At 41.9% G+C, this 22,826-nt stretch overlaps 1 protein-coding gene across 1 annotated transcript in view; it reads left to right on the top strand.

The window, feature by feature from the left end:
* The window catches only part of PCSK5 (proprotein convertase subtilisin/kexin type 5), a 468,004-nt gene that overhangs the window by 383,628 nt on the left and 61,550 nt on the right, over positions 1-22,826 (top strand). The window contains exons 22-25 of the mRNA XM_040417061.1: positions 65-201; positions 8,600-8,797; positions 12,954-13,022; positions 19,977-20,019. Coding sequence (XP_040272995.1) covers positions 65-201; positions 8,600-8,797; positions 12,954-13,022; positions 19,977-20,019 — 447 coding nt within the window. The remainder of the gene's footprint in view (positions 1-64; positions 202-8,599; positions 8,798-12,953; positions 13,023-19,976; positions 20,020-22,826) is intronic.

Raw genomic sequence — 22,826 nt, 5'->3', positions numbered from 1 at the left:
ATAATTCTTCTTGGAAGTGGTCTTCTTAATGTCTTCTCACTTTCTTTTCTGTTACATGTCACAGGTTCTTGGATGATGGACAGTGTGTATTAACCTGCCCTGTTGGCAAATATGAATTTAACAGGCAATGTCATATGTGTCACCATACATGCCTTGCGTGCAATGGAAGCGAGCCTGACACATGCACATCCTGTGGCATTGGTAAGTCCTCTAAGACACAGCATGGCTGTAAATGTCTTCACAAACAATTAAATCTCAATAGAGAAGGTTGAGCAGGGCTTGGGGATAAATATGAATTTCAATTTCCATGTCAGCTTTTAGTGACTCTGGACAAATGATTTCAGCCTCCTGAGTATTGGCTTTAAGAGAGAATTACAAGCTCTATAGGGCAAAGGGATTACGCTTCTGAAATTCACAGCACAGAAATAAAAAGTGGGAGATTTTGCAGTTGACATAAAAAGTCACCAATGCACCGCTTGACTTGTGAAGTAAAATCGAAATATTGATTTCTCGCTGTTAAAAGGACATCAAATGGAATGCTCAGTGTGGAATAAATACTGCGACTCTCAGGGGGTGACTGGTTAGCGCAGTAATACTCTACATTGTCAGAATATGTTGTTGATATTATACCTCCATGGGTGACATTTCCAGCTCTTGGAACCTCTTCACATGTCCTAACAAAGAGTTAGAAAAGTGCTGTGTGTAGGAAATTGGTGAATGTGCCAGCTTCTGGGCCGTCTGCACCAACATGACTCCTCTGGTAAGTCCGATTAACACATTAGAGCAGTGCTGGGGCTTCTTTAAGGCATTAATGGAGGTTCCAGCTTTAAAGGGGTTATCCCTTAATTATGGTAAAAAATGAAAATCAGACTTCATACAGTGCATGGCAATCACTTTCTAACAAAGCTAGAACCAGCCTTGTACCTCACATGCATCCAGAGATTTATACCAAGCTGGCAGCTCAGGGGAGTGTCTTTTCTGCTGCAGCTAAGGAGGCGTGTCCATTCTGCTGAACTCTCACCTTATGACCCTATCACAGCTCAGGGGAGTGTCTTTTCTGCTGCAGCTAAGGAGGCGTGTCCATTCTGCTGAACTCTCACCTTATGACCCTATCACAGCTCAGGGGAGTGTCTTTTCTGCTGCAGCTAAGGAGGCGTGTCCATGCTCTCCCTATCACAGCTCAGGAGGTACTTGAAGAATAGAATTGAGCATGTGCAACCTTCTCAGTGAGCAGGACAGAGAAATAAGAAAAAAAAACTAACAGTAGGGGCTCTACACACATACATTTGATTGAATAACTCAGTGGCTGTACAAAATTTTTAATCAACCCTTTCGCTACCAGCGCCGTACAAGTACTGCGCTGGAGAGATGGCACCTGCTTACGGGTGCAGAGTGCTCAATGGCTGGCGGGTCTCCATAACCTTTCTGTAAGAAATTTGTAGATAAGACAGCTCCTACCTACACCACTGTGGCCTTTTAACACGTCTGAGGTGGGACCCTTTTTTTTAGGACATTGGTTGATCTAACCCTCATTGATGTGACATTCTGACAGGTGTGAATGGCCAGGCTCTGAACCTGTAGCTATCTGACTGATGGTGGGGAACACTTTTACTATTATTGATCCATAAAGTAAAATTTTAAGTTTTAATATTACCAAAATTACCATATTATTCTGATGGCTTCAAAACACACTGACAAATTCAGTAATGTTTTTATGTTAGTGCACTTTTATATGCATGTGGGTCTACATGAAATATGTGAGGTTCATGCCAATAGTGACCCATCCAGTGGCCTAATTATTCAAAATACTCAAGCCTGAAGGCAATACCCATGTGAGATTATTACGAGTGTTGAGAGAATCCAAGTACTGTATCCAAAGTGGACTAGGAAAAATTCAATTTGCCGCGAAGCTGAATTTCCTTGTGCTTCGTGGTAACAAATAATTTTGCCTAAAATGGCGGTAAAAAAAATCATACTCACCTAATCCATTTGAGTGAGAAGAGGCTTCCTTGGCCATCTTGATTGAAGATTATGCGAGAAATCTTGTGCGCAGTGACGTAAGACGTCATAATGCTGGCCAGCATGACGTCATCATGCACTGCGTGAGATTTTGCACGGGGTCTTCAAACGAAATGGCTGCGGTGGCCTCTTTACGCTCAAATGAATAAGGTTATTTTTTTTTTTAACTGATTAACCCCTGAAAGCCCTAATGTTTTATCTCAGATGCCGCGATCAGCGATGAACCCGGCATCTAAGGGGTTCCATGATGGGGGTGGCACAATCGTCACTCCCCATTATTGTGCCTGCTTCTTACAAAGAAATGCACATCATGACAAAATTATTTGTCACAAAGCGAAATTCTTTGTGAAATTCGACTAAGCAGCCGAATCGAAGTTATGTAAACATTGCTCATCTCTAATTGTTCTTTTTCAACCTATTTACATAATAACATAGTTTATAAGGCTGAAAAAAGACATTTGTCCATCCAGTTCAGCCTATTATCCTGCAAGTTTATCCAGAGGAAGGCAAAAAAATAAACCCATGTGAGGTAGAAGGCAATTTTCCTCATTTTAGGGGGAAAAATTCCTTCCCGACTCCAATCAGGCAATCAGAATTACTCCCTGGATCAACGACCCCTCTCTAGTAGCTACAGCCTGTAATATTATTACACTCCAGAAATACATCCAGGCCCCTCTTGAATTCCTTTATTGTACTCACCATCACCACCTCCTCAGACAGAGAGTTCCATAGTCTCACTGCTCTTACCGTAAAGAATCCGTCACAGTCCTGGGGATAAATAGATAATGGGAGAGATCTCTGTACTGACCCCTGATATATTTATACATAGTTATTAGATCTCCCCTCAGTTGTCTTTTTTCTAAAGTGAATAACCCTAATTTTGATAATCTTTCAGGGTACTGTAGTCCACCCATTCCAGTTATTACTTTAGTTGCCCTCCTCTGAACTCTCTCCAGCTCTGCTATGTCTGCCCTGTTCACAGGAGCCCAGAACTGTACACAGTACTCCATGAGTGGTCTGTCTAGTGATCTGTAAAGTGGCAGGACTAGGTTCTCATCATGGGCATCTATGCCCATTTTGATACAACTCATTATCTTATTGGCAGCAGCTGCCTGACACTGGTTTCTACAGCTTAGTTTGCTGTCCACTAGAATTCCTAAGTCCTTTATCCATGTCAGTATTATGCCTCATTCACATGTCAGTGTTCGTTCAGTGATTTTGAGCTAAAACCAGGTGCAGTCAAAAACACAGAACAGAATATGATCTTTCCCTTATACCTTACGTATACGGAGATTCCAATTCTGGTTTTGGCTCGCAATCACTGACCAAAACATTGACATGTGAATGAGTGTTTTACCATTTAGTAGGTACTAGTGACTTGCATTATTCCATCCCATGTGCATAACCTTACATTTGTCAGTATTAAACCTCATCTGCCACTTCTCTGCCCAAGCCTCCAATCTAGCCAGATCCCTCTGTAGCAGTATACTGTCCAGTAGGATCAACTCTAGTAAACCAGGTATACTGCATGGTAGGATCGATCCTGCTGATTAACTTGTTACCTGTCTTGTGAAAATCAGTTGCTGTATTCCCAAGAAATTCTTTCTACAAATGATGCCTCCAGTGCACCAAGGAAGGGACCTATCCACTTAGTGCACCTTGGCTATTCATTTTCCCAGTGCTGGCCATGCCCCATGGTGTCCTAACTAAGGGCAACATAAACTAGTGACAGATCTCCTAAGCAGAATGCTGGGTCACTTTGTTTAATTGACTCAGCCATTTGGTAAAATATTGTATTGTGCAGCTCCAGCACATGCCAGGGAGTTCTGAATATTCATGCTTTCCTGGCTTTTTTTGCCCCCTGCAGTTAGGAAAAAACTATGACTCAGCGGCAGGGAACTGAGAAAGCCAAAAGCTCATAAATATCAGGACTCATTGGCATGCGCCGGAGCTGTTAGAAGCATAAAACTGGTGACAGATTCCGTTAGCAGAATGCTGGATCACTTTCTTTAATTGATTTCGCCCACCTGCTTATAATTCAGTTGGGAATAAAAATTGTCAATCAGAGGCAGGTGGGCGAGGAGAGTGGTAAGCTCATTAATATCAGGACTCATTGGCATGTATTAGAGCTGTTAGAATCTAGCATCTGAAAACTGGTGAGTGATTCCCTTTAAGTTCTCATTTGTATAAAGAATAAAAAGCTTTTTTCTCGGGAATGCTGCAACCGATTTTCACAAGGCAGTTATAATTTCAATCAACTGGATGCATGGGTGCATGGGCTTGATACATCTTCGTCCCCCTCCACTCATTAGTCTAGAATTCCAGAATCAACAAAGTTTCTGAATATGAAGTCTTCTATTCAATATCTGGTCATTTTAAAGCTATGCTGACTGTAATTATGGGTCGAAACGTTGCTTATGGGTCGAAACGTTGGAATGCTACTATTTTATTACTTGATGGGTGGTGCCTAAGGTGGCAGACATTTATCAAAACTGGTGTAAAGGAGAAGTGCAGTAGTTGCCCATAACAACCCATCAGATTTATGCTTTCATTTTCCAAAGAGTTTCTGGAAAATAATAGATCAAATCTAACAGGTTACTATGGGCAACTTCTCCAATTCTCCTTTGCATTATTTATGATAAATCTCTCCTGTGCCTTCAGGATTCTGAGATCCTGAAGACAAAAGGGACTGGTAATGATGACACGTGTAAACTTAGTTTGCCCCCACTCTAGGACTAATGATAGAAAGCGTGGTGGCTCAGTAATTAGCACTGGTGCCTTGCAACATCTGTATGGAGTTTGTATGTTCTCCCCATGTTTGCGTGGGTTTCCTCCAAGTACTCCGGTTTCCTCCCACACTCCAAGACATACTGATAGGCGACTTAGATGGTGAGTAATGATAATGTCAGTAAACAGCGCTATATAAGTGAATAATATATTGGTTTGCCATCATTTACGGTAAGGATGGGTTCACATCTGCTTTCTGGATTCTGTTATGGCTTTCCGTTATAAAATGACTATAACGGAAAATAACGGAATCCATAAGACGGAAGGATGGATTAGTTATGCTGCCTATAGACTTGTATTATGACAGAATGCAATACGGAAGCCTTTAAAAGGCATTCCGTTTTGCTTTCCGTCTTAATAGAAGTCTATGGGAATTATAACGGATCCATCTGTTGACAGGACTTTGTTTTCCATCCTGCATAACGGGACCCAGATGGATCCGTTATGCTTCCCCGTAGACTTTTATTAAGACGGATCAAAACGGAATGCCTCTAAAGGATTCCGTCTTATGGATTCCGTTATTTTCCTTTATAACCATGTTATAACGGAAAGTCATAGTGGAATCCAGAACGCAGATGTGAACCCACCCTAAGATGGAGCACATATCATCAAAAGCTATCAATGGAGATTAACATTGTCTCTGCCGCTATGTCAGTCTGCCATCAATGTATGATATGGTAGGTGACTACATACAGTAATTAGTCTGACAAAATTGGTTTGTAGGAAGGTCTCCGTGGTAGTGGACCACTTGTACAGTGACCATGTGAAAAGGGAATTGACAATTTCCATCCCACATTCGTTAATAAATGTTTCTTATGGATTTACAGATTCCTCCTTTCTACCATTGTAAACTATTGTACATTCGGCATGACGAAATGTAACATCTTTTCATCTCACAATACCTGTGATCAGAAACCTGGCAGGATGAATGATAAATGTTCTGTTACCTGCATAACTGTGGAACTGGCAAATTTTCTCATTCTTCAAGTTTTTTTTTTTACATCAAGAAGGGAAATGCAAAACCTTTTTATTACTATCTTTATACTTGTCCATTCAATTATCAAGCAAAACAGTCTCTGTATATAAAATATAAGGTGGGGTTGTGGTGGGACGGCTGGAACAAGGGTATGAGTACATCACTATGCATTTCAAGATCTGCAACATACTGTGTAAGTGATGCTACAATAGTGCCACCATCTGGGCAGTGGTGTAATAACATATTAGCGAATAGTGTAACAATCCTACAGTTGAAACCAGAAGGTTACATACACTATATAAAAAGACACATATGCATGTTTTTCTCAGTATATGACATGAAATCAGAATAAACCTTCCCTGTTTTTGTCAATTAGGATTACCATAATTATATTATTTACCAAATGCCAGAATAATGAGAGAGAGAGAGAGAGAGAGAGAATGTTTTACGACATTTTTTAATACTTTCTGCAAAGTCAAAAGTTTACATACATTTCATTAATATTTGGTACCATTGCCCCTAAACTGTATGACTAGTTGGTCGGAATTTGGGCCCATTCCTCCTGACAAAACTGGTGTAACTGAGCCATGTTTGTTGGTCGCCTTGCTCGCACCTGCCTTTTTCAGCTTTGCCCATAAATTTTCAATAGGATTGAGATCAGGACTTTGTGATGGCCACTCCAAAACATTGACTTTGTTATCCTTAAGCCACTTGGTAACCAGTTTGGCAGTATGCTTCGGGTCATTGTCCATTTGGAAGACCCATTTAAGCCCAAGCTTCAGCATAATCTTCTTTCCTCATGATGCCATCTATTTTGTGAAGTGCACCAGTCCCTCCAGCAGCAAAACAACCCCACAACTTGATGCTGCCATCCCCGTGTTTCACAGTTGGGATGGTGTTCTTAGGCTTCCAAGCTTCTCCCTTTTACCTCCAAACGTAACGATGGTCATTATGGCCAAAAAAGTTCAATTTTAGTTTCGTCAGACCACAGGACATGTCTCCAAAAATGTAGGTCTTTGTTCCTGTGTGCATTTACAAACATTATTCTGGCTTTTTCATTTGGAGTAATGGCTTCTTCCTGGCAGAGCGGCCTTTCAGCCCATGTTGATACAGTACTCGTTTCACTGTGGATATTGACGCAATCTTACCAGCTTCTGCCATCATCTTCACAAGGTCTTTTGCTTTTGTTCTTGGGTTGATATGCACATGTCGGACCAAAGCACGTTCATCTCTGGGACACAGAACCCGTCTCCTTCCTGAGCGCTATGATGGCTGGACATTCCCATCTTGTTTGTACTTGCATATGATTGTTTGTACAGATGAACGAGGCACCTTCAGGTATCTTGAAACTGCACTCAAGTTTGAGCCAGACTTGTGCAAGTCCACAATTTTCTTCCTGACTTCTTGGCAGATTTCTTTAGACTTTCTTATGATGCTACACAAAGAAGCAGTGTGTTTCAGGTGTGCATTTAAATTCATCCACAGGTGTGTCTTATCATCATATGGGCAGTCCAGACTTGTTTAAAGGCATAGTAATCTTAGTGTATGTAAACTTTTGATATTGCACAAAGTAATAAAAATGCCTTACAACATTCTCTCTCTCTAATTATTCTGGCATTTGGCAAATAATAATAATTATGGTAATCCTAATTGACTAAAAACAGGAAAGTTTTATTCTGATTTAATGTCAGATATTTGAGAAAAACATGCATTTGTGTCTTTTTATATAGTGTATGTAAACTTCGGGTTTCAACTGTATATAGTAATGTGGGTCTGCAGCTCATCTATACTCACTAAAATTTGAAAACAAGGTATCATTTTTTTCAACCCAACAGACAACGGGACCACACATGATCTCAGCAGCCAGTCAATGGTCTCTTTGTTGCTGATTAAACGGAGCCTGATCAGGACAACAGCAGCGGCTGATGATGCTGATGATAATGAGAAAGCCATGTAAACTTTACAACAGAGAGATACCAAGCAGTGATATATACCAGACATTTCCTTAAAGGGTTTCTGTCACCCCACAAAACTCTTTTTTTTTTTTTTTGGATAGTTAGATTCCTTATAGGGCGATATAGGAGAATATAATAGTCTTACTTACTTTCATGCGGCCGATTCTTTATAAAACGAACTTTTATAATATGTAAATGAGGGCTCTACCAGCAAGTAGGGCGTCTACTTGCTGGTAGCCGCAGCAGCAATCCGCCCCCTCGCCGTGTTGATTGACAGGGCCAGCCGTGATCTCCTCCTCCGGCCGGCCCTGTCAGTAATTCAAAAATCGCGCGCCTCTGGTCATTCGGCGCAGGCGCTCTGAGATGAGGAGGCTCGTCTCCTCAGCACTCCCTCAGTGCGCCTGCGCCGATGACGTGTTCTCTTTCGGTGATGTCATCGGCGCAGGCGCACTGAGGAGACGAGCCTCCTCATCTCAGAGCGCCTGCGCCGAATGACCAGAGGCGCGCGATTTTTGAATTACTGACAGGGCCGGCCGGAGGAGGAGATCACGGCTGGCCCTGTCAATCAACACGGCGAGGGGGCGGATTGCTGCTGCGGCTACCAGCAAGTAGACGCCCTACTTGCTGGTAGAGCCCTCATTTACATATTATAAAACTTCGTTTTATAAAGAATCGGCCGCATGAAAGTAAGTAAGACTATTATATTCTCCTATATCGCCCTATAAGGAATCTAACTATCCAAAAAAAAAAAAAATGAGTTTTGTGGGGTGACAGAAGACCTTTAATACTTGTATATGCAATATGAAAAATATAAACTATGATTTGGGCTTAAAATATTTTGTCAATTATTTTCTTTTAAAAGATAAAAATGGAAGAACACGTTATCTGTATAAAGGGGAATGCAGAGAAGGCTGCCCGGATGGGTATTACATTGAAGACAGCCGATGTATGCCGTGCTCTGAAAACTGTCAATCCTGCAAGAGCGGCAAGCAGTGTGACAAGTGTTTGGAGGGTTACTCTTCTGTGGATGGTGTCTGCAATGAGCTGGAGTGTCCAGAAGGTTTGTAGTGATTCCCAACAAGTTAAGTCCCCTTTTCATGGCCTGATGCTGCAGGCAATTAACGGGGAGAAGTGTTCCATCCTGACAATTGCCTTCTCATCAGTAGAGGTGACATTTAGATGCAGCAATCTCCTCCACTGTATGGAGAGGAACGATCGCTAATGACCATCTCTCGTCCCCATACTGAATCATTGAAAATTTCAAAAGTCAGCGGTCAGGCATTTAAACAGCAGGCACATGGGACCAATGTATGCTATAGAGCAGTGATGGTGCCCAAACTGCAACCCTACAACCCACTTATTTATCGCAAAGTGCCAACATGGCAATTTAACCTGAATATTACAGTCCAGTATAGTAGATCTTCCATGTACTTTATCATTTAGCTATAATAGCCTGCCCACATTCAATGTGCTGTCTGTGCGGTTCATAGCGTGCCCTGCGCTGATGAAGGGCAGGTAAAGTCTAAGGCAGTGATCGCGAACCTTTGAGAGGCCGAGTGCCCAAACTGCAACCCAAAACCCACATATTTATCTCAAAGTGCCAACGTGGCAATGTAACCTGAATACTACAGTCCACTATAGTATATCTTCCATGTACTTTATCATTTAGCTATCATAGCTTGCCCGCATTCAGTACACTGCCTGTGCTGTCCATAGTGCGCCCTGCGCTGATAAAGGGCAGGAAGAGTCTAAGGCATATTGTACACCATAGACTGTTTTCAGGGTGTTGGTGCCCACAGAGAGGGCTCCGAGTGCCGCCTCTGGGACCCGTGCCATAGGTTCGCCACCACTGGTCTAAGGCATATTGGTACACCATAGACTTTTTTCAGGGTGTGGGTGATCACAGAGAGGGCTCTGAGTGCCGCCTCTGGCACCTGTGCTATAGGTTCGCCACCACTTCTATAGAGGATAATGTCCATCACATACATTTAAACCCTCAAATGTGACCACGGCATCTAGGAGGTTAAAGACCGGGATTGCTCTCTCCTGGCCGTGTACTGGGTCCCTCCGGCGAGGATCAGGTGAGCTGGACGTAGTGTGCGTCAACCTCAGTACACAGGAGTAGTACAAGTCTGATGCAAATTAGTTCCTATGGAGAGGAGGGCTCCATAGAAACTTAGTGTAATTCATTGGAGTTTTTGAGAGAAGCAATCTAATGATTGCTTGTTATTCTTCTCTAGGGGAACTATTAAAAACTGTAAAAAAAAGCAAAAAAATTGTAAAAAATATTTTAAAAAGCAGCGTGTCTGTGGCAGCTCCCGTACTGACCTTCCTAGCACTGACGGGTCACATAGTGTTATATTGATTTATGATGCTATGTAGCCCTTACAGTTCTGGAATATATTGTATAAATTTGACATAATGCTGTCAGTGTTATCCAGTACACTCTAGAACTGTAAGGGTTACATAGCATCATAAATCAATATAACGCTATGTGACCCGTCAGTGCTAAGGAGGTCAGGACGGAAGCTGACGCAGACACACGCTGTGAGTTCAGTGCCTTGAACTCGCTCACGTGAAACCAGCCAATCTCTAGTTAGGACCATAGGTGTTTTGCACTCTTAGGCCTTGTTCACATTTCCGTGTCAGTGTCACGTCCGTGAAAGAAAAATTTACACATTTTTTATCCATGAAGCTGTCCAAGAAGGATCCGTGGCTGGTCCGTGTGTCTGTTTTTACCATCCATGTGTCACCTGTATTTCACTGACGTTGGTCAGCTGAAAATTTATCTCCAAAGAATCTCCTATTAGTCTTCAGCAAAAAGCGGACGCAACACGTACACAACACGGATGTGTGTCAGTGATTTTTCACGGACCTATAGACTTCAATGGGCATGCTTGGTCTGTATTACGGATCAAAGTAGTGCATGTCTCCGTGATTTTTTTTTACTGACCTATGGTCAGTAAAAGTATATTGAAATGTGAACAGAGACATTTAAATCAATGGGTATGTGTGCTGTCAGCACGTCAGTGAGAAAAAGGAAATGTGAACGCGGGCTTAGGACTTACGCACACAACCACGCCGTGTTTTGCGGTTCGCAAACACGGATTCTGCAAATTGCAGAATGGAACGGGTCGCCCATAATAGAAATGCCTATTCTTATTCGCAAAACGGACAAGAATAGGACATGTTCTATTTTTTTTGCGGTCCCATGGAACAGAGCAATGGTGCTGTCCCAAAAATGTGGCTCGGGTGCGTAACCAAACAATGTTCGTGTGCATGAGCCCTTAGGCAGAACAACCCCTTTAATGGATCTCGTTTTAAAAAATGAATGGTTTAACCATAGCTTTCCTGGCATTTTTCCAACATTTTGGGTGTAATTTGTGCTAAAAAAAATACGTTACAAATCATAACTGGTGATTTGTTTCACTGCATATATCAAAAGGTGAACGCCATTTGTACAATATGACTTTTTTTTAAATATAAACTTGATTATCCACCAATTTCTCTTGATTTGCAACATTTTAACACCGATAGCACTAAAATGAGACTTTTTTAAACTAAAATGCGCCATTTCAGCCATCCCTATCCAGACCACACTTGCGACTTTTGAAGCATACTTGTAACATCTCCAGTGGTAAATTGTGACTTTTTTCTCATACTCAGGACGTTATTGTTATTGTTTTGTTGAATGTCACTTTACTTACAAAACCCAGTGGTTTAGCTCATTTATATCATCCTGTCAATTGTTCCGACTACAGGTTGGTTTTTCTTTTCATAAATGTGACTTTTTGACAAAAAGTCGAATCTTTATGCCATAAATGCAACTTTTTACACAAAACACCACCACATAAGTTAGCTTAATTATCCGCAACAATTTGAGCCATTTCTACCAATAAGAGGATGATGAATGAAGCGTAATATGCGACAATTTGATAGCCCCGCCCACTTTGACACCTATAACTCATTTCTGCCGTGATGCATTCTTTATGGTGAAAATTGTATAGAAAACAGTTGATATATTTGGTGCAAATAATACGCCATTCTTTTTGGCGCATTTTATGCCATAAATCTGGCGCAGCATGTTTAATAAATGTCCCCCTTTCTATTTTTTGCAAAAACCACAGTTTGCCGAATGCCAACAGTTATCTAACACACTACAAATAATGCTTTTTGCCTTTTTCCTATTCTTTTGCTCCTTTTGGTGTCCATGGCAATTTTTTTTCAAAACACAGCATGTTCTAGGTATGTTGTTTTTTTTTTCTGGTGATTTCCCATAGTCTTGTCTATAGGACTTTAAAAATACCTGGAAAGTTTGTAAAAAAAAAAAAAAAAATCACCAAAAAAAGCTTATAAAAATGCATTAAACTGCTATCACAAGCCAAACAACAATTTAAACAATTAATCTTTCCAGTCTGCATAAAAGAGGACCTGTTACCTCTCCTTACATGTCTGTTTTAGTAAATACTTTCATTCCCCCAAAAAATAACAATTTTGGAACATAATTTCTTAGAAATCTGTATTAAGCTTTTCCTCCTAGAATAAATTAACATGGCATTATCATTCTCCTTAGGGTTTCATGCACATGACTATGTATTTTGCGGTCTGCAAAAAACGGTTCTGCAAACAATACGGATGACGTCCGTGTGCATTCCGTATTTTGCGGAACGGAACAGCTGGCCCCTAATAGAACAGTACTATCCTTGTCCGTAATGTGGACAATAATAGGACATGTTCTGTTTTTTTGCGGAACGGAAATACGGGCATACGGAAATGGAATGCACACAGAGTAACTTCCATTTTTTTTGCAGACCCATTGAAATGAATGGTCCCGCATACGGTCCGCAAAAAAACAGAACAGACATGGAAAGAAAATACGTTTGTGTGCATGAACCCTTAAATCATGTAGTATGTAAGATTGTGGACGTGTCCCATTGATATCAAGAATACCCCTGAAAGTCTAACACTTCTGTCTTGAGGTATTACTCCACCTTCTACTCCATCACTTTACTGGAGTAAGGTCTGACCATTTTTGTGAGTTTTTAAAGTCGCAGGTTATAAATCTAGATTAAGTCAGCTTGACAGGCCAACCACAAAACTGGAGCGAGTGGTGTAAAGATGCACCAAATTTATCAAACATCTTGCAATGGAGATTCCTTCAAAATTGACTTTAAAAATTCCGCTCATGATTAATCTCCCCCATCTTGTTTTTGTAGGAAAAGTTGAAGATCCAGACAGTGAAGAATGTGTACCTTGTACAGACGGATGCAAAGTATGCTCTGCAGGTAGGTCCTAAGAAGAAATTTAGTAATAATATTGGATTTAGCATAAATCTACCCTAAAGATACATTTTAAAGGGAGATTGAAATTAAAAGGCAGAAGGAGAATAAAAACATTCCACCATTATTCCTAATCTCGCTGGCCGGGAAAGGGTATTCATTCATAGAGTTATGGATTTCTTCCCTAGTCACACAACAGAGGTGAAATATAATGCAAGATGGCTCAGGAGAGAACTCTCCAGCCTGATTCACCTTCATTTCAACTTACAAACTGCACTCCTGGCTCCACTCTGTGTAATTCACAGCTTTTCTGTCTGCAGGCTGGAGGTAGCCTGTCTGGAAAAAAAAAGTTATGTGCGCTAAACAAACTGCTTTTTGCATGGTGAATGGGATTGATAGGAACCCCGGCTTTATTGCATACCGTAAAACAGGATTACTACCTAAAGTCGATAAACCTGCAAATATTTCATTGTTTATTTATACATCAAGATAAAATTATATTCAGCCATCCTTAGACATTAGATCAAAGTCGTCCAACAGCCCCCAGTAGCAGATACCTATAGGGTGAAGAAGGATCGGACATGCTGGGTTTCAACATGTCTAATGGCAGACAAGCTGCTGCCAGGAGTGTGAATAAGGCCTATTGCACATGAACGTGTGCGCCCCGTGGTCGTGCTGTGGCCCGCAAATTGCAGGCCGCAATGCACGAACACCGTCCGTGGGGCAGCCGCAGCGGATCGCTGACCCATCCACTTCAATGGGTCCGCGATCCGGCCGTTCCGCAAAAAGATAGGACATGTTCTATCTTTTTGTGGAACGGAAGCACAGGACGAATCCCCACGGAAGCACTCTGTAGTGCTCCAGTAGGGTTCCGTTCCATGCTTCCGTCCCGCACCATTCCGCATCTCCGGATTTGTGGACCCATTGAAGTGAATGGGTCCGCATCCGTGATGCGGAATGCCCACGGAACGGCACCTATGTATTGTGGATCCGCAAATGCGGTCCGCAATACGGCAATGGGGTGCACACGTTCGTGTGCAGGAGGCCTAAAAGGCATAAAGCAGCATCACATCTGTGTCTGTGATAACATTCCTGAAAAGATGGTCAGTGTTTCAGCCATGAAGTTGGGCGTTTTGCCCTTGGTTTCTTTAGAAGGCATGTACACAGATCTCAAAGGGCCCCATAGCAAAAGTTAGTATGGCCCCTCCTGCCCCAAATAATTTGGCAGTATGCATTTGTTAGTCACTCTTAGGCAATGCTAAATGCGAAGTGCAATACTCCAGATTTCTGATGAGTTTAGGTTTTGTTTTATTAGGCAGAAGAAATTTCAATAAAAAAAAATATTGTATTTAAAAATTCACACTTGACCTCATCCACTTATACAACTGTCTGTCAGAAAAAGTGGAATAGGTGCTTCATAAATAATATGGCACTAATTCTAAACACCATATTTCTCAATATGTTTACAACAGGCAACTGGCATAAATACACTGATAAATCTCCTGCTCCCCACTATTACAAAGCTGGCTGCCTGCAGCCACCACTAGGGGGAGCTCACTGCATAGGAATTTCTGCAGTTACAAATGACTGAATTACAAGCTGTAATAATTTAGTGTCAGTGGTGGCTACATTAAAATGGATGTTTTCACACTGGGAAAATATGGAGTTCAGAGATAGGAGTCACCTCACCCCGGGTCCCACAGCCTTTGCATGGTTTCTCCATTGTAGATACACCATTAGTCTTCGGTTTACCATATGCATTGCTAGGCTGAAAATGGAAATTTCCAGAGCATCTTCTACAAATGGGCCATAAAAACCACTGATAGAACACAGATGCCATCTGTAATCTGTCAGTGGCTTTCACTGGCCCATAGACTTTTATAGGTCCTGTTAGGTTCTCAACACAGATCTAAGTAGTGCATCAATAGTAAACATGAAGGACGAAGAAACACAGCTTACCATCCTGTAGCAGACCCCGGACAATGCTAACATGTTGCATGGTAGGAGACTCTGAGCCGACATCCAAGCAAAATGGTAAATTCTGATCCCATGGTAAATCCTGAATCCTGCAAACATGCAATAATTAAAAAGCAAAGTAACTTTATGGTAGAAAATGTAAAAGCATGGTGTGAACATCCACACTTCAAACCCTCAAGGAGCTCCAAACGTGTAAGCAGTTTCTGTTTGAATGTACACACCATATTTATAACTTGTCTAGAATAAAGTTACTTTATTTTTATATTTTTTAATGCTTGCTGGATTCTATGTGATCAGGATTTACCAAAGGAATGCGTGTTTCCATTGTTTGTCCATTGACCCATGGTTCTATGAACACATGGAAATCAATAGACACATGTGCTTATACAAGGCTTTATTCCTTACTCCTCCTTAGAGTGTAACTGTGATTATTATTTTTTCTCTAATGTGTAGGGGCAGTGATATGGAACATATTGGGACAGTGATATGGAACATATTGGGACAGTATATATTATACCTCAGCTACTCCCTGTCTCTCCTCCTCAATAGCCAGTGCTGACTGCCTGATCTCCCGGTGGCTAGTTAGTTACTTATCGCAGTGGGGATACAGAAGAATTAATCACTGTCAGCCACTGGCCACTCTGATCTGTGTCAATATAGCAAAAGGGCAGAGCAAATATATCTGCATAGTACAGATGTTCATTTTTAGAAATATATTGGAGCCAGCAGGGAGGGAAAAAGAATTAACCCCAGCCATCTTCACAGTGAGCACTGATCTGTATTGTGTAGACCAGGGGTCGGCAACCTGCAGCAATCGTGTTAGAGGTGGCAAGTAGACCCTATTCTGCAGGCACTCCAGCTGTCACCCAATAACGTCAAGAGACTTTTTAGTCTTGTTGGCATTTGTTACTTTCCCTGCTGCCACGCTGTATCTTTTAATGAAAAAACCTTCAAACATGTCACACAAGAAGCATCTGATAGGTCCACCCCTCACACTTCCCGCCTCGACCACCAAAGAGTAGCACTAGCCAAGTGTGGGATTCTGCTACCTCGCTGCTCCTGCTGTGATGCTCCACCTTAGGACAGCCAGAAAAGGTGTGTGAATGGACTGGTGATGGGGAGAGCATGGTGAGCTTGGGATAATAGGGGAACTAACTCTGCCACCAGTTTGGGGGTGGGAGGGAGGATGGTGAACTTGGGGAAACAAGCTCTGTGACCAGTTTGGGGGTGGGGGGAGGATTGTGAAATGGGGTAATGGGTACTATAACTCGTTTGGGGGTGGGGAACGATGGTAAAATGGAGGAATGAGCACTGTAATCAGTTTAGGGGTGGGGAAAGGATGACGAAATAGGAAAATAAGCAATGTGACTAATTTGGGCGGTGGGGGAGAAGATGAAAAACATGGGGAAATGGGGGAACAAGCATTGTGACTAGTTTGGGGGTGGACGGAGGATGGTGAGCCTGCATGTAATTGCTTGGGGGATGATGAGGAGCTAACTTTCTGAATTCTTTGGGGTGTGGGAGGGAAATGGTAATCATGGATTTGATTGCTGGTGGGATGATGGAAAGCAAGCTTTTTGAGTACTTGGAAGGTGAAGAGGATGAGGAGCCTGCATGTGATTTTTTGGGGGAAGGGGGTGACGGAAGGATGGTGAGCATGAACATTATTGCTGGGGGATTAGGGTTTGGTTATGATGGGAAACCAGCCTTCTAACTACTTTAGGGAAAGGGGGGGGGGGGGGGGTGAGCCTGAAAATTTTCGAGGAATGGAGAATAAGCTCTCTGACTACTTGGGGGGGGGATGGTGATTATGAATGTGATTATGAATGTGTGTGTGTGAGGGATGTGATTGGTGCATGGGGGTGCTCTCTGATTGTTATTATTGTGCAGATGACCAGTATATGGGGAATCAGTCATGTCAGACAGTGGTGTGGGAGGGCAGGCTTTTTTAAACCATGCAAGTCAGACAGTGTTTTGGGATGTAGCTAGTAAATACCTAGTTTATGTCTCGTTTGTGTTATATGGCTTTGTATGGCATGGGACACTGAGCGCTTCAGCTTAGATTTTTTTGGGCATTCTGTACAAAAAAGGTTGCCGATCCCTGGTGTAGACGGACATGCCTTAGCAATGCCCATTTAGGTAGCGCTGCTACGGGACATTTCAGGGCAAGTTTTCTCATATAACTTTACAAGTTCTCTAAATTAAGTGTATAAGAAAAACTTCCCTGTTACTGTCCCTACACATTAGAAGAAAATATAAATAAATGGCAATTACACTTTAAAATAGGGAGGTTGGGGGGCAGCTGTTGCCTGAAACGGCATTAAATCTGGATAAGTTGTGTAACTGGCTGATAATTTAAAGACACAGCACTCCCAAGTCTCAAAGCAGAACCATTAGCTCTGCCAACAATAGACTTCTTCAGGACTGTAAAGCAATATGCCACACAAAATAGTCACGCTCATGTAGTCATCTCTTGGACGTAATCCATGCAAAGTTTCATGGAGGAATGGGGCATGGTTCCCTGAAACGTCATGATACAGGATCCCCAGGAGAGGGAAGCTTTAGCGTTCTCTTGCTGTAATACTGCTATGGATTACTGGAATGATCAACTCAAAGTGGATTATGTCCAAGAGATGACTAGATGAGAGTGAGTAGTCTGTGCTGTCTAATGCTTTAAAGTCCTGAGGAAGTCTATGGTTGCAAACATTGTGCTGTGAATGAACATTCGGCCAACATGTATTCAATGTTTACAGCCAGATTTCATGTGATATTATCTGACCACTATTCCAGCTCCACGGGGGTGACACCCAGCTCTTCCTGGCTCAGTCTGTCTAGATAGGCAGTAATGCATTGTTCACTCTCATATTGCTACATAACTAGGAAGACTTGTAATTCTGAACGCTATGGAAGCTAGAGTAAAGAAGGAATCACTAGCTAGTTGCCTACCTCTTCTTTTCTTAGGTATGATCAGAGCCCTCGGTGAGTTGGCATTCAACATTAGAGAAGAAGGAAAATTAAAGGGACACCTATGTCAAAAAGGGTTTTTGTTAACTCAATGTGCATAGAGAACATTTTTTTAGCACTTTTTTTTTATTTTGACAGTACTGTGCCACTCCCACATGGATAGGTAATCCAATGTCAGTTTACTGCTGTTGTGAGGGGAAGCTGTTATCTGTTGGTATAATAGTAGGCTAGTAGAATTAAAATAACAGTATGATAGCTCAATAATAGTCCTAGATAAATATATCCACAGAACAGTACTGCTCTTCGTGTAATGTATGATACTGTAACTGAGTCGCTCATCCTCTTCCCTTTCTGGCCGCAGTTATGGTCTCACTGATAAAGTCAAGTGAGACTGCCGTGCTAAAATCCAATGAAAGAGGACATTAAAGAGCCAGAACAGGGAAAAAAAATTATATCCAGAAAACTATCCACCTGTGTTTTTGTAAAGAAAAAAAAAAAATATAGCGTTTTTAATATGTGATAAAAACATTTCCTGATGGAGATGTGCCCCTTTAAATTCAGCAGCTGGGATGAGATATTACAGAATACATAGCTCCAGAAAGTTATGTGCAGAACCCTGTAAAGATCCATGTATATTTAGGAAACTGAATGTAGGAATCATCTCTTAAGGCTTCATGCACACCACCAAATGTATTTTTCGATCAACAAATTGCAGATCTGCAAAATACGGATACCGTTTGTGTTGCATCTGCATTTTTTATAGACCCTTTGACTTCAAGTATCTTTTTGCAGAACGGACATACTGGTGGCTCATCCGTGTGCTTTCCACATCCATATGTCCATTCTGCAAAAAGATAGGCTATGTCTTCAAAATGTGGATCACGGACCCACTGAAGTCAATGGGTCCACAAAAAATGCAAAACCATATTTTGCAGATCATTATGCTCTTAGTGGCCTTCAGCTTCATGGTTTGGTTTCTCGGAAGCATTTTCCTGATATTACCGGTATTTGGCTTGGATTACAAAGGCCATTTGTGTAATGAAGAGTCAGACCCTTCTGACAGGATGACACGGGCAGGCTGGGCTCTTTATTTGAAGTACATGCCTGGTAGTTTAGGACTGAACAGGTGGAATATAAAGTTGGTGTCGGCCTGTTTACCTCCATGCATTAATCTCATCTGATTGATAGCATGGCATTTATAGGTTAGTCTTTGAGCCATAACAATCATTGTTAAATCATTTTAATTTGGTCCGTGTCTCAGAGACCTCAGCTGAGAGTAGACAGACTCTGCTACGTTCATTTATTTTACACAGTATGCACTAGGCATTGGCCTTCACCTGTCCTACACATCCAATTTACATCTTTCTATGTTTTTTTTATATTTTTTAACTTCATTGAGTGTGCTAGTATGCAATAATAATGCATTATGTCATTAATCTCAATTCACAACCTGGTTTTTACCAGCAAGTTAGTGTACTTTCACACTAGCGTTATTCTTTTCCGGTGTTGAGTTCTGTCCCAGGGGCTCAATACCGGAAAAGAACTGATCAGTTTTATCCCCATGCATTTTAAATTGAGAGCAATCCATTCAGTATGCATCAGGATGCATCAGTTCAGTCCCTCTTACGGTAGTTGGCCGGAGAAAAAACCACAGCGTGCTGCGCTATTTTCTCCATCCAAATTTCCAGAACATTTGCCGTATTAGTGCCGGATCTGGCATTAAAATTGCCGCATTGACGGATCCAGTCTTAAAAAGTGCAAAAATAAATAAATACCGGATACTTTTTTCCAGATGACACCGGAGAGATGGATCCGGTGTTTCAATGCATTTGTTAGACAGATCCGGATCCGTCTACAAATGATATCCGTTTGCACACAGATTTCCGGATCCGGCAGGCAGTTCCGGCGATGGAACTGCCCGCTGGATCTTCACAACACAAGTGTGAAAGTACCCTTACAGAACACTGTTCACATTAGCTGATGTTAGGTGAGTAAAAAATGTATCTCTTTTTATTGTAGATGATCCTGAGCTGTGTTCCTCCTGCTTTGCCAACTATTATATGTAAGTTTACACTTGCACAGTCCTTTATAATGCATTGAGATGGGAATAATAAAGAAATGTTTACATTATTGATCTATCTATCTCATATCTATCTATTATCTATCTATCTATGTATCTATCTATCTATCTATCTCATATGTATCTATCTATTGATCTATTATCTATCTCATATCTATCATCTATCTATCTGCATCTATCTATCTATTATCTATCTATCTATCTATCTATCTATCTATCTATCTATCTATCTATCTATCAATCGCATCTATCTCATATCTAGCTATCATATATCTGTATCTATCTATCTATCTATCTATCTATCTCATAACTATCTATTATCTATCTATCTATCTATCTATCTATTAATGTATTATCTATCTCTCTCTCTCTCATATCTATCTAATATCAATCTATCTATTATCTATCTATCTATCTATCTATCTATCTATCTATCTATCCATCTATTAATCTATTTTCTATCTATCTATCTATCTTCTATCTGTATCTATTATCTATCTATCTATCTATCTATCTATCTATCTATCTATCTATCTATCTATCTATCTATCTATCTTCTATCTGTATCTATCGTATCTATCTCATATCTATCTATCTATCTATCTATCTATCTATCTATCTCATATCTATCTATCTATCTATCTATCTCATATCTATCTATCTATCTATCTATCTATCTATCTATCTATCATCTATCTGTATCTATCTCATATCTATCTATTATCTATATATCTATAATCTATATCTATCTATTGTATCTATCTCATATCTATCTATCTGTATCTATCGTATCTATTTCAAATCAATCTATTATCTATCAATCTAGCTATCTATCTATCTATCTATCTATCTATCTATCTATCTATCTATCTATCTATCTCATCTATCTATCTATCTATCTATCTATCTATCTATCTATCTATCTATCTATCTGTTGTGACACAGTGAGAGGTTTTGTCTGGGAAAACAAGTATTTTCGCATGTGCTGCTGGGCTGATTTACAGCCAGGTGAGGTCAAATACCAGACAGGATTTTAAGTGCCGGTCCGGGTTTTGGCAGCACTTGGCTGTCCTTAAATAGGCAGCTAGGCTCAGAAGCGAGGTCTCTGTGTTGGGATCTGGGATTTTTGTGTCTGGATGAAGGCTTGCTACCTGTTTGGTGTGAAAACAGGTTGGTGCTGCTATGGTCAAGGACTCTTTGAGGCAGAATTGCCGCATAGTGTGAATTAACACCAACACCGCAGGGTGACTTTTTGTTTGATTATGACTGCTTGTTTTGTCACTTGGCTAAAGTGTGAATAAAACGCTGAACTGTTTGAACCAAAGAACTTGCTGTTGCTTCTATACTGCGTCCGCTAATCCTGTATACTAGAGCGAAACCCCACAATTGGTGGAGGATGCGGGCAAGAGCAGTGAGGCTTGCATGAACGCCGATTTTTTTGGTTTCTGCATTTTTCAGGCATGGTTGTATGTCGTACATTAAACCAGCTGTATTACAACCAGTGCCCCATGACAAAATGGAAGCTGGTGTGAAGGCCCTCATGGATGCTAATCTGCAGCAGCGAGAGACAAACCTGCAGCAACACAAGGCTAATAAGCAGCAGCAGGAGACTAACCAGTTGCTGCTACAACATGTGATGGCTTTGCAGACAGCAGGAGAAACCCCGAGCATCCACGATGCTCAGAAAGCAGTCCGTGCTGCGATTCCTAAGATGACCCCCGACATCGAAACCTACCTGGCGATGTACGAGAAAGTGGCCATCAGGGAAAAGCTACCCCGGCCGTGACCAGTGGGCTGAGGTCGTCGCTCCGTTCCTGGCATCCGATTCCCAGCGGGTGTATTTCGACTTGCCGGACGATCAAGCGGCCGACTACCAGAAAGTCAAGAGTGAGATTTTGGCAAGACTGGGGGTGAATATGTTGGTCTGGGCAGCAGTGAGTGCATCAGTGGGGGTTCAACCCGGCTGAGCCTGCAAGACCCCAGAATTATAACTTCACCTCTTGCAAAAATGGCTACAGCCTGACGTGCTGAGTCCCACTGCTATGCTGGATCGTATGTTAGCCGATATGTTCTGGAGGGCTTTGCCATACCCTCTCTAGCACTGGATCGGTCAGGTGTCTCCTGGCAATGCCCTTGAGATGGTGGACCTGATGGAATGCTATGAAGCTACCAGGAAGCTAAAGGAGGGTTCTGTCAGGAGGGGGTCGGCAAACCCCAGAAATCTCCACCCCAGGCCTGGAGATTTGAGCCGATTAAACCTGCCCGGGATGTACCCACGGCAGACCTGGCTCCGATAGTCTGCTGGTGGTGTCAGGAGCCTGGCCATGTAAGGGCTGACTGTCCCTATCGGGTTGAGCCCATGGACACTAACTATGGCTACTGTCAGTAGCTATATGCCAGGAGGCTGTGTGCAACAGGTACCCCAGAGTCTCTAGATCATTTGTGCCAGGTAGAAGTGGGAGACACTCCAGCGGAGGCTCTGCTGGACTCAGGGAGTTTGGTGACCCTAGTAAGGGCTACCCTGGTGCAGTCCCCTGAGTATACTGGACGGAAAGTCGGGGTGATGTGCATCCATGGAGACTTAAAACACTACCCTACCGCGCTGGTGTCTCTAACTACGTTGGCTGGTAGATGGACCAATGAGGTGGCTGTCGCCACAAATCTACATTATGAACTCATAATAAGGAGAGTCTTCCCAGGCTCCCCGGCACTGTGGCCTGCTATGAGAGTGACTGATACCCATGAGACAGGGGTAACCCTAGCAGAGTGGCCCGGCTCAGGGGGGAGAC

This window comes from Bufo bufo, chromosome 2, assembly GCF_905171765.1.
Source record: "Bufo bufo chromosome 2, aBufBuf1.1, whole genome shotgun sequence".
NCBI lineage: Eukaryota > Metazoa > Chordata > Amphibia > Anura > Bufonidae > Bufo > Bufo bufo.
The sequence above is the reverse complement of the archived record's forward strand: the minus strand, read 5'-3'. Positions and strand labels throughout refer to the sequence as shown.